The 17,969-nt window shown below is 40.7% G+C and overlaps 1 protein-coding gene across 4 annotated transcripts in view; it reads left to right on the top strand.

The window, feature by feature from the left end:
- USP7 (ubiquitin specific peptidase 7) overlaps positions 1-17,617 on the top strand; it is a 264,238-nt gene extending 246,621 nt beyond the window's left edge. For all 4 annotated transcript variants that reach the window (XM_089692216.1, XM_089692212.1, XM_089692209.1 and 1 more), the window contains 2 exons: positions 8,816-8,906; positions 16,275-17,617. In XM_089692216.1, the coding sequence (XP_089548342.1) occupies positions 8,816-8,906; positions 16,275-16,381 (198 nt within the window). In that variant the 3' untranslated portion in view covers positions 16,382-17,617. The remainder of the gene's footprint in view (positions 1-8,815; positions 8,907-16,274) is intronic.
- Positions 17,618-17,969: the final 352 nt, after the last annotated feature.

Genomic DNA, 17,969 nt, shown 5'->3' with positions numbered 1-17,969 from the left:
CAAGAATTGAAACTGTATGGGGCTCTTTCCAAGTTTAAAGTTAATCTCCAAAAATCGGAAGCGTTGAATGTCTCCAAACCTGAATCCACGCTTAGGAGGAACCTTCGTCCTTCATTCCCATTATAATGGGCAAGCTGTTCCCTGAAATACCACGGGACAAACATACCCGCCAATTTATCCGATGTCTTCCTTCGGAATTTTCAACCTCTCTTGGTCAAAATGCAAGCAGACCTTCTGAAATGTGATGTGCTGGCCGTCTCCTGGTTTGGCCATTGTATTATTTTGAACTTGAATGCCATGCCCAGACTTCTATATTTGCTGCAGACGTTACCAGTCGAGATACCCCAGCAAATTTTTTGTGCTGTTCACTCTGCATTCACCCGCTTTCTGTGGCAAGGGAAATGTCCACATACTGGTTGGGCTTTTTTACTATGCCCCAAGCTCAAAGGGGGCATGGGCTTCCCCGATCCAGCCCTGTATTGCACGGCTCTTCACATCACACGGGTGTTTCATTGGTGCAGACATGGGGATATGAAACTACAGTGAAGGAAAGAAGTATTGATCCCCTGCTGATTTTGAATGTTTGCCCACTCACAAAGAAATGATCAGTCTAAAAATCGAATAGTAGGTGTATTGTAACACAGAATGGCCAGAAAAAAATTCAAAAGAAATGCATGTTTAACAAATTATGCACTGATTTGCATGTTCATGAGGGAAATAAGTATTTGACTCTCTTCACAAAACATGACCTAGTACTTGGTGGCAAATCCCTTGTTGGCAATCACAGAGGTCAGACGTTTTCCTGTAGTTGGCCACCAGGTTTGCACACACTCCAGGAGGGATTTTGGCCCACTCCCCTTAGCAGATCCTCTCCAAGTCATTAGGCTTTGGTGGCTGACGTTTGGCAACTCGAACTTCCAGCTCCTTCCACAGATTTTCAATCGGATTAAGGTCTGTAGACTGGCTAGGCCACTCCAGGATCTTAATGTGCTTCTTCTTGAGCCACTCCTTTGTTGCTTTGGCCGTGTGGTTTCAGTCATTGTCATGCTGGAACACCCATCCACGACTTATTTTCAATGCCCTGGCTGAGGGAAGAAGGTTCTCACCCAAGATTTGACGGGACATTGCCCTGTCCATCGTCCCTTTGATGTGGTGCAGTTGTCCTGCCCCTTAGCAGAAAAACACCCCAAAGCAGAATGTTTCCACCACCATGTTTGACAGTTGGGATGGTGTTCTTGGGGTCATAGGCAGCATTCCTCTACCTCCAAACACGGCGAGTTGAGTTGATGCCAGAGAGCTCGATTTTGGTCTCATATGACCACAACACTTTCAACCAGTCTTCCTCTGCATCATTGAGATGTTCAGTGGCAAACTTCAGACGTGCCTGGACATGTGCTTTCTTGAGCAGAGGGACCTTGTGGGCACTGCAGGATTTCAATCCTTGTCAGCGTAGTGTGTTACCAAGTGTTTTCTTGGTGACTGTGGTCCCAGCTGCCTGGAGATCATTGACAAAATCCTCACATGTAGTTCTGAGATGATTCCTCATTGTTGTCATGATCATTGACACTCCACAAGGTGAGATCTTGCATGGTGCACCAGACCTATGGAGACTGATAGTTGTTTTGTGTTTTTTCCATTTGTGAATGATTGCACCAGCTGTTGTCACCTTCTCACCAAGCTGCTTGGCGTTAGTTTGGTTGCCCACCCAAGCCTTGTGTAGGTGTACCATCTTGTCCCTGACATCCTTGGACAGCTCTTTGGCCTTTGCCATGGTGGAGAGTTTGGAATCTAATTGTTTGATTACTCCTGTGGACAGGTGTTTTTTATGCAAGTAACAAAATGAGATTAGCAGCACTCCCTTTAAGAGACTGCTTCTAATCTCAGCTTGTTACCTGGTAGCCAGAAATCCTGCTGAATGATAGGCGATCAAATACTTATTTCCCTCATGAACATGCAAATCAGTGTATCATTTGTTAGACATGCATTTCTTTTGAATTTTTTGTTGCTGTTCTGTCTCTGTGTTACAATACATCTACCATTCAATATCAGCAAGGGATCAAATACTCATTACCTTCACTGTATGGGTGGGACTGGAGAGGGAGATGGCCCAAGCTCCACTAGCAGAGTTACCCTGGGCGAGCAAGATGCACATTACCTGCTTAGTCTCACACCCGCTCATTACACCACACTAGGAGAGATGGACAGATTTTTTCGTCTATCTTCCATATTCGGCTTCCCTTCACCACTGACACCAGTTATTGGCCACCCAGTCTTTTCCCCGGGCCTCACAGACCCAAACTTTTTAAGACCGACCTCGAAATGTCTACTTCGTGCCTCTCATTTTCTTTCATCCTCCCACGTGGATTCCTGCTCGGTCACTATTTGGTGGACAGACCCCCCATAACTCTAGACTATTGGAGAGCCCTTCCGCTCTCCCATTTGTTAGGTGCTTCACCTAGGCCGGAGCTCTTCCCTAGTAGGCTTCTCTCCTTCGAAGAACTGTGCCTACAAGATGGCCCGACTCGTGGCACCATGTTGACCTGCTATAAAATACTATCAGACCTCCATGCGTCTGCTGATCCCCCTTTCTTGGCAAAATGGGAACGGGACTTACACGTGTTTTACCGTACCCCAGAAGGATCGCATTCTCCTATTTGCGCATAGGTCTCGCCTTTGCAGCACTTACCTAGAGTCTTCATATAAACTCATTACCCGATGGTACAGAACCCCATCGACTTTTCCCCATCGGACTGGCATTGTGAACAACACCCGGGCACTATCCTTCACATTTTTTGGAATTGCCCCAAACTTGAGTCCTTCTGGCAACCAGTGCTCCAACTCGTACACAAATTTACGGCCATATCTCTACACAATAACCCAGCAGCAGTCCTCCTTAACCTTACTCCTATATCGGGAAACCGCTACCATAAATCTGTCCTTAAGCATCTTCTCAACATTGCACGTGCATGTATCCCATCTCAGTAGAAGCAACAGGCAGCCCCGACTGTGACTCAATGGTTCGCCAGGGTGAATATCGAACAGATGGAGAATTTGAGTTCTGAGATCAGAGACAAATCTGAGGAACATAAATCCAGATAATTTTTTGGGACCTCTTTTTCTTCTCAGACTAATACCTCCAATATGTTTAATATATATAATTTCCGCATGAGCCATGGGCAATATGTGCTAGCTGGTTTCCACCCACCCTCTTTTACTATTCCTGTCTTTTTCTTTTCTCCTCTGCTCTTTTTCCCAGAACATCAGAAAATCTGGTATGTGCAGTTCCAGTGCAACTAATATCTCAGTAGACTTCCCTCTGCTATGGCAATTTAATGGTGTTTCTGTAGTTATCCAGTGTTTTTATTTATATGGCGAGTTTTGTATTTGCTTTTTGGTTAAACCACTATTGTTACGATTCAGGCTAACGCGCCTCCATGTTTCATTGTAACTGTTGCATACTTCTAAATAGAAAAACAATATAAAAAAGTGTCAACCAGAGTGGCTTGTGCCTTCTGTTTACTGTAAACTAATCAGGTATAAGAAGTAGAAATGTGTAATGGCTGCTGATTGTGCTCATTCCAAACCCTGCAACAGGCACCAATGATGCCAGCACCACAATCATACTGCCCACAGTGCCCACCCTCGCGAGAGTCCCCCAGCCATGCATACTCTTATCATGGCTCAATAGCTGTGTGTACCCATGTACCCTATAGCAGCAGCTGACCCTGAAGACCACAGTCAAAATAGGTACTGCATATACAAACAGCAGGCTTGGCAGAGGGTCCTTAAGCACCCCAACACCTTCATGTCTAAGCATCCAGAAAATTGTGGGCAAAAATCCAAAATACCATGCCTCACCCCAAACACCCTGGGGTATCCACTTTCCAAAAAAAGGGTCATTTTGGGGGTGTTTGTGTTGTCCCTGCATTTTAGGGCCTGAAGTAATGTTAGGCAGTCAGAAAATCATAAATTTTTGCTAAATTTTCGGTCTTTTATATATATATATATATATATATATATATATATATAAATAATCTTCCTGCTGTAGGCCATCATATGACATCCTGGACTTTCAGTGGTTATGCCAGGATGAATCTTGTAGCTACATGCATCATCCCGGTATTTTTTTTTAGGGCTGGGCGATTCTTTTTGATGTAAATGCCATCCTAGTGGCTAATTAGCTGCTGGATTGCTTTTACAAGTGGCTGGAGGGGTCGTCCCTCCTGCTGCCCTCCAGTGCCTCTCTGGGCTCTCCTGTCCCCACAGGGAGTCTGGCAGTGAAGCTGGTGCTTCCGCTGGCTTACAATAGAGGTGATCGGGGGCTGGATCTTCCCTGTCCATCTCTATGGAATTAGAAAACTGAAGCATTGAGTATTTTGTCACTTCTGGTTTCTGTCTTCTGTTTACTGGCTATTACCTACTAGTGCAAATTAAGTGCTGTTAAGGGCAAAGGAGACATCTGGGTCTAATAAATCACAGGTGTCTTGGTAAAAAGGACCTGTCACTGCTGATTGTTATCACAAGGGATGTTTACATTTCTTGTGACAGCAATAAAAGTGATTTAAAAAAGAAAGTGTAAAAAAAAAAAAAATAGTAAAATAATTTTTTTTTTTTTTTAAATCAGCCCATACCACATACTCGTGTAAAGGTGAATGTACGCATCAGTCCCGCACTTATGCGTAAACCGCGTTCACACCACAAGTGAGGTATCATGGTGAACGTCAGAGCGAGAGCAATAACTAGACCTCCTGTGTAATTCTAAACTGGTAACCTGTAAAGGCTTTTAAAACGCCAACTAGAGATTTTACGTTTGGCACCGTTCAACCGGAACCGGCGTACACAATTTTAGAGCGTGACATGTTGGACACACACACACACCTATATATATTTGGACACAGGCACAATTTTAGTTTTTTTTTTCAGGTATTTACCGAAACATAGTCAAGCTATAGTTCTGAGTGTGCGCACTTTCAGGCCATATCCATTATAGGTTTAATTTGAGGGTATGTACATCCAAATTGGGGGAAGGGTTTAGGAATTACAACTCTTAAGAGTAGCCATCCCCCCTTTTTTCAAGGGACCAAAAGTAATTGAACAATTGAATATAATCATAAATATATCATTTTTTAATATTTTGTTGAGAATCCTTTACTAGCAATGACTGCCTGAAGTCTGTAGCCCATGGACACTACCAAAGACTGGGTTTCCTCCTTTCTGATTCTTTGCCAGGCTCTAACTACAGCTGTCCTCGGTTGTTTTTTGTGGGTCTTTCTGCCTTTAGTTTTGCCTTCAGCAAGTGAAATTCATGCCCAACTAGGTTGAGATCAGCTGACTGACTTGGCCATTGCAGAATATTACACTTCTTTTCCTTCAAAAGCTCCTGGGTTGCTTTTTCAGTGTGTTTTGGATCATTGTCCATCTGTACTGTGAAGCGCCGTCCAATCAACTTTGCTGCATTTGGCTGAATTTGGGCAGACAGTATATCTCTAAACACTGCAGAATTCATCAAGCTGCTTTTGTCTTCTGTCACATCATCAATAAACACCAATGTCCCAGTGCCACTGGAAGCCATGCATGCCATCACACTGCCTCCATGTTTTACAGATGACGTGTGCTTTGGATCATGAGCTGGTCTGGCTTTTTTAGATGTTTTTTGGCAAAGTCTAATTTGGCTTTTCTATTCTTCAGGCTTATGAATGGTTTGCACCTTGTGGTGAGCCCTCTGTATTTGCTCTCGTGAAATCTTCTCTTGATTGTAGACTGACAATGATACACTCACCTCCTGGAGAGTGTCCTTCACTTGTCTAGATGTTGTGAATGGGTCTTTCTTTACCAAAGAGAGGATCCTGCAATCATCCACCTTTGTTGTCTTCCGTGAACTTCCATGCCTTTTTATGTTGCTGAGCTCACAAGTGCGTTCTTTCCTCAGAATGTACCAAACTGTTGATTTGGCCACCCCTAATGTTGCTGCTATCTCTCTGATGGATTTAGTTTTTGAAACCTTTCAATGGCCTGTTTCACTGGCATGGACAGCTCCTTAGAACGCATGATGTAGGTTCACAGCAATAGATTCCAAATGCAAATGCCACACTTTGAATAATCTCCAGACCTGTTACCTGCTTAATTGATGAAGAAATACCGAAGAAGTAGCTGACACCCGGCCATGAAACAGCTTTTGATTCAATTGTCCAATTACCTTTGGTCCCTTGAAAAAGGGGGGGTGGCTACTTTTAAGAGCTGTAATTCCTAAACCTTTCCTCCAATTTGGATGTAAATACCCACAAATTAAACCCGAGAGTGTGCACTTTCAGCCCATATCCATTATACAGTCAGGTCCATAAATATTGGGACATCGACACAATTCTAACATTTTTGGCTCTATACACCACCACAATGGATTTAAAATGAAACGAACAAGATGTGCTTTAACTGCAGACTGTCAGCTTTATTTTGAGGGTATTTACATCCAAATCAGGTGAACGGTGTAGGAATTACAACAGTTTGCATATGTGCCTCCCACTTGTTAAGGAACAAAAGTAATGGGACAATTGGCTTCTCAGCTGTTCCATGGCCAGCTGTGTTATTCCCTCATTAACCCAATTACAATGAGCAGATAAAAGGTCCAGAGTTCATTTCAAGTGTGCTATTTGCATTTGGAATCTGTTGCTGTCAACTCTCAAGATGAGATCCAAAAAGCTGTCACTATCAGTGAAACAAGCCATCATTAGGCTGAAAAAACAAAACAAACCCATGAGAGAGAAAGCAAAAACATTAGGCGTGGCCAAAACAACTGTTTGGAACATTCTTAAAAAGAAGGAACGCACCGGTGAGCTCAGCAACACCAAAAGACCCGGAAGACCACGGAAAACAACTGTGGTGGATGACCGAAGAATTCTTTCCCTGGTGAAGAAAACACCCTTCACAACAGTTGGCCATATAAAGAACACTCTCCAGGAGGTAGGTGTATGTGTGTCAGTGTGTCAAAGTCAACAATCAAGAGAAGACTTCACCAGAGTGAATACAGAGGGTTCACCACAAGATGTAAACCATTGGTGAGCCTCAAAAACAGGAAGATTAGAGTTTGCCAAGCGACATCTAAAAAAGCCTTCACAGTTCTGGAACAACATCCTATGGACAGATGAGACCAAGATCAACTTGTACCAGAGTGATGAAAAGAATATGGAGAAGGAAAGGAACTGCTCATGATCCTAAGCATACCACCTCATTAGTGAAGCATGGTGGTGGTAGTGTCATGGCGTGGGCATGTATGGCTGCCAATGGAACTGGTTCTCTTGTATTTATTGATGATGTGACTGCTGACAAAAGCAGCAGGATGAATTCTGAAGTGTTTCAGGCAATATGATCTGCTCATATTCAGCCAAATGCTTCAGAACTCACTGGACACCGCTTCACAGTGCAGATGCACAATAACCCAAAGCATACTGCAAAAGCAACCAAGGAGTTTTTTAAGGGAAAGAAGTGGAATGTTATGCAATGGCCAAGTCAATCACCTGACCTGGATCCGATTGAGCATGCATTTCACTTGCTGAAGACAAAACTGAAGGGAAAATGCCCCAAGAACAAGCAGGAACTGAAGACAGTTGCAGTAGAGGCCTGGCAGAGTATCACCAGGGATGAAACCCAGCGTCTGGTGATGTCTATGTGTTCCAGACTTCAGGCTGTAATTGACTGCAAAGGATTTGCAACCAAGTATTTAAAAAGTGAAAGTTTGATTTATGATTATTATTCTGTCCCATTACTTTTGGTCCCTTAACAAGTGGGAGGCACATATGCAAACTGTTGTAATTCCTACACCGTTCACCTGATTTGGATGTAAATACCCTAAAATTAAAGCTGACAGTCTGCAGTTAAAGCACATCTTGTTCGTTTCATTTCAAATCCATTGTGGTGGTGCATAGAGCCAAAAATGTAAGAATTGTGTCGATGTCCCAATATTTATGGACCTGACTGTATAACTATAGCTTGAATATGTTTTGGTAAATACCTGAAAAATATAAAATTTGTGCCTGTGTGCAAATATATATATACCTAACTGTGTGTGTTTCGGCATTCTAAGTAATTTTCTAACAAAAAAATTATGATTTTTACATGTTGTGCTCATGGGCAGTACAGTGGCTAAATGGTTAGCACTTCCTCCTGGCAGTACTAGGGTCGTTGGTTCGAATCCCAGCCACGGCACCTCCTGTCTGGAGTTTGCATGTTCTCCCTGTGCCTGCGTGGGTTTCCTCCCGGTACTCCGGTTTCCTTCCACACTCGAAAGACATGCTGGTAGGTTAATTGGATCCTGTCTAAATTGGCCCCTGTATATGAATGTGAGTTAAAGACCTTAGATTGTACGCCGCTTGAGGGTTAGGGACTGGTGTGAATGTACAATATATATGTAAAGCGCTGCGTAAATAGATGGTGCTATATAAGTACCTGAAATAAATAAATATTGGAGAGAAATGTCAGAATTGACTTGGGTGGGAAGTAGTTAAAATAAAAGGAAAAAACGCTGTGGCTATTAACACCAAAAGAGAGCTCGATCTGTCTAAAATCTTGTAACATGTAAGGTGTGTTGTACCAGCTCTGGCACTGTTCTATGAATTAACATAAAAAGACAGAGAACCTAGCATATTTAGAAGGTTGTGTAACACAAAAACATCAGTGTCTTAAGACAACCAAAGCCTCCTGCACTTCAAAATAAAGTTAAAAAAAAAAGATAAAATGTTATTAAAAACAGATCAACAGTGTGCAAAAGTATGTGGTTATATGGAACTACAACTGTATATCTTATATCCATTTCTGGTTGCAGTTCAAGTTTGCTATTGTAATGATGGGTCGGCATCAGTACATAAACGAAGAGGACTATGAAGTGAATTTGAAAGACTTTGAGCCCCAGCCTGGTGAGTAGTAACCTTCATATTGGAGTTTTTCTTGATTCATTTTTTAGGTTTTCTTAAATATACCCATCTTTGAGGAACAATTTCAGCAAGAATGGCATCCAAGTTAGCTTTATTTACCAAAGGAATAGTAATTTTTCAACTTCCAAAGTGTTGTTTTTGTCTTAACTTGAAGGACACAAAATTCTGACTTTTGGTTTATACTGTTCTCTACAGAAGCATTTTAAGAGTGGCAAACTGAAAAACATTGACCAGTCTGGTATAACCCTGCCTACTCCCAGCATGCATCAGTTTTTTCAAACGCCCTAGGAGAATTGATGTTTTTCACTGCTCCAAGAAAACCCTAACCTTTTCATTTTTGTTTTTCACCCCCTTTTTTTTTAAATTTTTTTGCTTTTTTTTTCCCTCTTCAACAAAAGTTGCTAAGCTGGTATTCACTTATCCAGACTGGCAGCACCTTAGCGCTAACTTTGGAAGCCATACCTGGACCCTTCTGGACTAGATGATTGCAGACCTATCCAGGAATGTGACCTTTGACCCTAGGCTCTGTGTTGTGGTACATTCCAGACTAGAGTGCACTATGTTAGCCATGGAGTGTTTGCCAGGTCCAGATCCATTTCAAAACCTCAGATGTAATCCCATCGCTGAAGATTCACTTTTGTGAGCAGACCATGTGGGTTGAACCATCAGAAGCTGTTTGCTACTAAGGCTTTTAATCACCATTTACAAATCCCCCCACCTTCTTTCAGTTTCCTACGGAAGGGGTTAATGCTGAGATACTGAAGATTAATGTCATCTGCTGAGTGGAGTGTCACATGTGCATGATTTGTGGCTTCCTTTCCGCTTTTCAGCATAGAGGAAGCACCTTTCTGCAGACTCTCCTGACTGCATGTGACACATGGATTTATCTTTTATTCCCTGCTGCCCACCTGTAGTGACTTGGTAACCACCTGCTGCCTAAACCTCTACCTACTACCAGCAGCTGGTCCGTGGGTATTAAAGTTTGGCCTTGTACTCTGGACTACATTGCCACCTGCTTTGCAGTGCAACATATCGTAAAATAGATGCATTGAGAACATTCCTTCTTCCCCAGGTTCCTTCAGAGATTGACTAGTTTTGTATACCTGCCTTTTTCTGGTATTTCCACCATTTCAGGGGCACAGCCCTCCATTTTCTCTATCAAGAGTAATTTTAATAGGTTAGAAGCACTCTTTAAGGTATCCTTCTCTTTGGTAGGAGCAGGTCTGTGGCCTGTGGTGGGAGTTTGCCAAGCCTTTAAAATCTGGGTGAAACCATGCTCTGTTCTAGAGAATTGGACCCTGAGGATATTGGCAGTTCCTTGAAGACTTTCAGAGAGCCTTGAATTTCTCTATGGATTCATTGATAGACTGCATAAGGCTGCTTTCACGGGTGGGCACTGTGTCTGTCTAAATGAAAAGAATCCTATGGCTCAAGTGTTGGTTGGCAGGACATATTTGCAAGAAGCAAACTAAGAGGCTGCCGTTTGAGGGTGTATACTTACTTGGACCATCCTTGGTTGCCTTCATCAAGAAGGTGACTGGGGAAAAGCACGCTCTTACCCCTTTAGAAGTCAAAAGTGGCAGGTCAGAAACCAGTTTTGCCTTTAAAATAGAAAAATTGTTCCTTTTTGTAAGCAACCAGCCTTGGGCTCTAAGCAAATTCTGTAAAAAGAACTGGACCTCCCAGATCTTCACTGTGCAAGAGCATCCCCAGTTGCATTGATGAGCGAATGCCTTCACAGCTGCTTTCGACTCAGGCAGTCTTTGAAGACTATGTCTGCAGCATGGTATGGTGTCCTGCAGCTATTCCCTTGAGTCTCCACTTCATGCACTGAACCTTTAGATCCACAAAAAAGACTGGTTTTCCCAGTTTCTGAAAGAATGCTGTCCCATGAGGTCATCGCATCTGCCCCAATAAGGTTCTAAACCAACCTGCTCACTGTTCCCAAGCCAAGAGGAGACATCTAGGTCTATTCTGGAAGTCAAGGGTTCATGTAGAGTAGAAAAAAAATTGTGCTGTATAGAGTGTGAAAATAAAATCTCTGCAAATACAAAGGTGAATATTTCAGTGCATAAAATCTCAAGATCAAGTACACTACAGCAAAGGTATCAAAGACTGTGATATACACATTGTGCTTCAATCGTGTATAAACATAATGTAAGACACAAAAAGCATCTATCAAAGGATAATATCTTCAAAAACTACATGAGTTTTCAATGTCAAAACTTACAGGAATTCTAAAGGTTCATTTTTTTTTTTTTTTTGTAAAATAACAAACATACTTGCCTACTGTGTGCAGGGGTTTTGCACAGAGCAGCCCGGATCCTCCTCTTCTCCGGTCCCTCACAGGCTCTCCTGGCCCCTCCCTCTTGTCGGGTGCCCCCACAGCAAGCAGCGGGTGCCCCCACAGAGCACCCACTGCTCTGTGTATCCATTCACACACGGAGACGTGGCTTGGCCCTGCCCCCCTCTCTCCTCATTGGCTCACTAACTGTGATTGACCCCCCCCCCCCCCACCCAAGATGCTTCAATATACATCACACTGAGCATGTTATTTGAAGAAGAAGCATAGCCTTTCTCCCTCATTGGAACTACCCAAAACATGTTTAGATGGATGCTGTAGCAGTGCAATATTGTTTTATTTAAGCTGTTGGATTCCCTAAAATACAGAGTTGAATATGCTGATTACATTTCTTAAAATGATGACTTGTTGGGAGTGCTTGGGGGACGCAAGTTGAGAAATACCACATTACAACAATTCAAATTGTATCCAGTACTGCTCAGTTGGGTAAACCACAGTATCATTGGAACCAGCTGGCCAATGCTTATTACAAAATTTTTAATTTTATAGCCGATGCTTAAAGTAGATAGAAGTAGTAGTAGAAATGTCCTTTTTAAGTAGTGCTATTTGAGCCAGTAGTTTCCCTTTTAGTTTCCTTATAAAAGTGATATTTAAAAAGTTTTTGTGCAGTTGTCATGTGACTGCTACTTATCCATGCTACCAGTGAATGAAACTAGTAGTTTGAGGAGACTGATCAGTGCTGGAAGTCTTGGTGCCCAGCACATGGGCCACTTTGTAAACAGCTCTTTTGCGCTGAAAGCGGCACATGTCTATATCCCAACAGTGTTGTATACAGCTGTGACCAAAAGTTTTGATAATTACACAAACACTAATTTTCACAAAGTCTGTTGCTTCAGTGTTTTTAGATCTTTTTTTGTTTACAAACGGTGTTATTGTATAAAAGTAGATTGTAAAACAGTACATTTTCAAATGATATTTACAGCAAAAACAAGGTACTTTTGAAAAGTACAATACAGAAAAGTATATTAATGTAAGAAAGAGAAGAAATAGAAAAGAGTAGATTGCAAGTACATGAAATACGTTAATAAGGTAGGTTGAATGATACATCTGTCAACAGTATATGCCAGACCACTTTCACTGGAAATGTTGTTAATCATGCAATAAATGTCTATAATCCCTCCATGACTCCCATTTTTTTATCAGATAAGTGCATCTTATCCAGTAGGGTATAATGAATGCGTTCCATAAGCATTACAGCGTCAATTCTGTGTAAAACGGAGGCCAAGGGTACAGCATTGGACCTCCAATGTAAGGCAATAGACCCTTATAGTGGCAATACATATAGTATGTATCAATCATAATGGCATCAGAGACGCCTGGGATATGAGCCCCCAATAGACAGGTCTGTATAGACAGTCGTACCGGGGTACCCGCCAGTGAGGTAGCCACTTCAGATATCTTGTACCAAATCAAAGATATGGTCGGGCAATCCCAAAATATATGAACCAAAGTACCTGTGAGGCCACAGCCCTGGAAACATAAGGGGGACGTTTGTGGGAACAATACATGTAGTCTTGATGGGGTATAATACCATCTGGTTAAAACCTTAAGGGCCGTCTCACGAACAAAGAGAGATCTAGAACACTTACTTATGTTATCCACCATGGAATCCCAATCCTCATCTGAAAAAGTGATACCACTATCCTCCTCCCATTTTTGTCTGTATAAAGGGGTTGTATGAAAAAGACAGATCAAAGATTGGTGATAAAGATCAGAAATAAGACCCCTACCCCTAGGAGAGTCACTGCTGGTACGTTCAAAAAAGGAAATCGTAGAAGATGGTAGTTTTTAGATCTTTTTGTCAGATGTTACTATGGTATACTGAAGTATAATTACAAGCATTTCATAAGTGTCAAAAACTTATATTGACAATTACATTAGGTTTATGCAAAAAGTCAATATTTGCAGTGTTGATTCTTCTTTTTAAAGACCTCTGCAATTCGCCCTGGCACTCTGTCAATCAACTTCTGGGCCACATCCTGACTGATTGGCAGCCCATTCTTGCATAATCAATGCTTGTAGTTTCTCAATTTTTTTTTTTTTTTTTGGGGGGGGGGGGGTTTTAAGGTCTGGGGACCTTTCCTGGCCACGGACCCAAAATTTTCCATGTTTTGTTCCCCAAGCCACTTAGTTATCACTGTTGCCTTATGGCAAGATTCTCCATCATAATGGAAAAGGCATGGTTTGTCACCAAACTGTTCTTGGATGGTTGGTAGACGTTGCTATCAAAAGATGTTCTGAGAAGGTACTCGCCTGTTAGAACTTCTTAGGCCCTACTCCTGGGAATCTTCCTATGTATGAGTATCATTAGATGTTTGCTTGTTGTACACATCAATTTCTCATGAGGTGGGCCTACGCGTGGTTTCACACTTCATAAGGAATGATCCCCACCTTAATACCAAACAAATCAACTTACTGCCACTAAGTTTTGTTTGGAACATAATTTTCTTTTTGATGGTGAATATTATCTACAAACACAAGGCACAGCTATGCAAACAAATTTTGCCCCTAGCTATGCCAATTTGACAATGGACCTTTGGGAAAATCAACATATCTTTAAAAATAATCCTTTCACTAAACACCTAGTCTTCTATGGTCGATATATCGATGATTTCATCATCTGGGATGGCCCTCAATTCTCAGTACAAGATTTTTTGGTTTTTGCAATTCCAACACTTTTGGTTTAGCGTTCACCTCTGTGGTAGACCCTGTTTCTTAGATTTGGAACTTGCCAATTTGGATTCCACCATTATTGCCAAAGACTACAATAAACCCATGGCTGGTAATTCCTTCTTCCATTTTTCCAGTTGTCATCACCCTAGGTGGGTTTGTAATGTTCCCAAAAGCCAATTTTATTGTCTGAGGCAGAACTGTACAAGATTGGATGATTACAAAGTATTGCCCTTAAAAATAAATTTCTTGATATTTCTATCTAATTGATAAAGCTTATTCCTTTTATCTAACAGATTAACTAGTTACTCCAATAGGAGTTCAGGAATCCACTATTAGATTTGTGACCCAGTACCATTCCACACACAAAAAATGTAAAACGTTTTCAAAAAACAGTCTATTTTATCTCAGGACCCACATCTGACATCTTCTATCCCGTCCCATGCCAAATTTGCCTATAGAAGGGCACCAAGTGTCAAGAACAAAATCTCACCTAGCAAAATTAAAACTCCCTAAAAATACCATTTTGAGACAACTTACTTTAATTCCACTGCTAGGTATGTTTCGATGTAACAAATCATTGTGTTTAACCTGTTCACATGTTCCCCATGGTAAAAAAAAAAACTTGCCATTCTAATGGTAAAACCTTTGCGATCAATTCGTTTTACAATTGTTCTTCGACTTATGTGGTATATTGCCACTCCTGTCCCTGTGGTTTGTTATACGTCGCCAAACCATAAGAACACTCCGAAAAAGGTTCGCCGAGAACCGACGTTTTGTGCAGGATGGCAATCCAAAACAGTGTCCCAGAGTACCACCAGAAATCAATCCATGATCTTCAAGTGTGGATAATCAATTCCATACCTGAGATACACTGAACAGCTGAATGATTCCAATGATCATATATATAGGCAAGAACCTTTTGGATTTACACTTTAGACACGTTCGTCCCCAAAGATTTAAATGAAGAGATTGAGGTTCATACTATTCTATAATACATTTATTTATATTGTTAACCTTTTGAATAATTGTTTCCAGTTTTCAAAGGCGTTTACATATGTACTAACGCTCATATAATTAAAATTTGAGTTGAGCCTCATTTCCATTTACACAAAAAAAATATAAATTTTTTACCAATTCTTTCTCTTTTTTTTCTTTTTAGATAATTGTGTTATTTCTAGTTTTAAATCATACTCATTTTATAATCTTTTTACATATATAATTTAATTTGCACTGTCCACTTAATAATTGGAATACAATTTAATGTTCATATATTTCATAGATCGATACATTTCATTTATGATCCTTTGTATTGGTATGTAATTATCTATTAATATAGCACCAACAGTTTGCTCAGTGCTTTACAATATAACGGGAGACCATACAGCCACAATACAGTTCAATACAAGAGGGTTAGGAGGGCCCTGCTTCTTGGAGCTTACAATCTAAGAGGGAGGGGCTAGTGGTACAAAAGGTAATAGCTGTGGGGGATGGACTGGTAGGAGGAATAGAAGATTACATTATTAGCTGAGGGCAGGATAGGCTTCCCTGAAGAGAGAGGTTTTCAGAGATCGCCTAAAAGTGAGCAGAGTAGGCGTTAGTCTGATAAATTGGGTAGAGAGATCCAGAGGATGGGGGAAGCTCTGGAGAAGTCCTGGAGACTATTTTTATAGAGATAGTCAAGATTACTGGTATACATACATTTTTATATATATATATATATATATATATATATACACACATGCTGTCTTATGAATTTTACTTTATAAATTGGCCGCGCTCAGCACGCCCCATCCCGCTCATACCACCTCCTATAAAAGAGTGACTGCCCAACCATCCTATCAGGTCTAAAGAAAAAGCGGAAGCTTTGAAACTCATCACCTGATGTGTCCTCACATCCCCTTTAGTCGTCCTCTTGGTCTGGACTCCCGTGCGTTCCACGCTGGTTACGGCGTCCCTTGCTGAGAGCTCACATCCACATCCTACATCTCCACAGAGCCTGCTTCACTCTATGGGGAGCTGCCACCATTTAGTGCATAATTATGACTTTATGGACTTTTTTTAATATATGTTTCTAATACATGTTTTTAATATTTACCTTTTTCATTGTAATATTGTGTTGCAGTGTCATCATCTTCTCTCAGCGCCAATCACTTATATTTGTTACTTTAACATTTTTAGCCTTTTCTGTTTTTGAGAGTAAACTTTCCCTGGCTTGCCAAGTACATGGTATACATTTTAATTTATAGTGATGTATGTGTTACTGATGATTTGTGGCTCACTGTAGATTATACTGATAAATGATTTATCCTCTACAGGTAACATGTCACATCCTCGACCTTGGTTAGGTCTTGACCACTTCAATAAAGCTCCAAAGAGAAGCCGCTACACATACCTTGAGAAAGCAATTAAGATCCATAACTGACCCGCCGTATCTGAGTTTATCCAAGACAAGGGACAAAATAAGTGTGTGTGTGTGTGTGTGTGTGTGCACATTTCTAACAATGCTAGAACTTTGGTACACGTGCACTATATCAGAAGCCTACAGCAAGAGGATTTGCTGCTGATGTAATTTTATTTTGTTGAGGCTGTTCTGTTTGGCTTCTCTGTATCTATTGACTGCCCTTTTTGAAGAAAATGAAGGTGTTTTTATAAAGCTTGAATGCCAATGAGATATTTTATGGTAACTGTAAAGCCAGAATTAAGTAGGATGTGGGAAAGAATAAATAGATCAAAGAAATTGGCACAATTTGTTCATAGAAGATATTGTATGAGGCATAAGATGGCTGGCTGCCCGCCAACCCTGTTATTCCTATTCCACCATCCTCGCAGCTAGTAACTCTTATGTTTACACTCACAACAAATTTCCTCCCTTTAAATGATATCCTTGTGCATTTGTAAATGCAGAAACCCTCACTTTAATAAATAGCAATCTCTCTAATTCATTGTGTACATTGTTGGCACTTTTTTGGGGAAGGGAAACGTCAATTACCACCACACAATATCTTCAAACTTGGCTTTCTGTTTTATCAAACAAGCAGATGTGTGGATCTGGTAGTAGAGGTACATGAAACAAGCAAAATGTACAGCGCTGCTTGTTTGAAGTTTAGAAAGACACTCGAAAGCTGGCAAAATCTGTGTATAACTGCGTGTGTATATATATAGTTGTTGATGCAGATTTAAAAAAAAAAACAAAAAAAAAACACCATTGTCATTAATCACCTTTGAGCACAGAGGGCATGCTCACTAGTGTTTAGTAGGATAACTTTGTACAAAATCTACAGACCTAAAGTTAAAATTGTATATTTAATGAACATGTACAAATTAACACATGGAGGTTCTTTGTTGGTTCAGTCTTAGTCTTTCACTGATGTTGATATTCTTGTGTGTAGTTTTATTTCTTCCCTTTTTTTAATTTTAATTTTTTTTTTTTTCATTTATTTTCTTTTGGTTTCTTTTTCTCCTTTTTGAAGCCTAAGGACAGAAATGTGTCTAGTTTGAGTGCGGTAAATAGGTTACAGCCATTCAAATTTGTTTTACATTCTTTCCTGACCTTTTAATTTCTCTCCTGTTAGCAGCAGTGTACAACTCTACCTGTATATTGCCTTTTTGCTGGAAAATGTTGTCTGTTGAATAAAATTTTCTATAAAAAAAAAAAAAACTTATTCCTGTGAATGGTATGCAGTCAGAACCTTGATGTGTAAATGGCCTCTAAAACATTTTTGCTGCCTCTGAGCTTTCAGTTTTTAGTGATTTTAAGTCCATGTTTCATATATGTCCCACTGTTAAATAATTCATTTTTGAAACTCTTGGGATTTAGGACAATGCATGTTTGTGAATATAAGCCTTAAATACTGTTGGCCATCAGTTGTGTTTTTTTTTATTTGTAAATTGCTCTTTATAGTGAAAATAGGTTTTGGATTTCATGGACATCTTGGCTGAAGGCTGGGCGTGCTACAGATGCAGCAGATTTCTAAATCAGTCAGCCGAAGGTCCTGGAGCTTTGTCTTCTG

This window comes from Staurois parvus, unplaced genomic scaffold (assembly GCF_062004578.1).
Source record: "Staurois parvus isolate SC_StPar_1 unplaced genomic scaffold, SC_StPar_1.0 ptg000022l, whole genome shotgun sequence".
Lineage (NCBI taxonomy): Eukaryota > Metazoa > Chordata > Amphibia > Anura > Ranidae > Staurois > Staurois parvus.
Note: the sequence above shows the minus strand (reverse complement) of the source record. Positions and strands in the feature narration are given on the sequence as shown.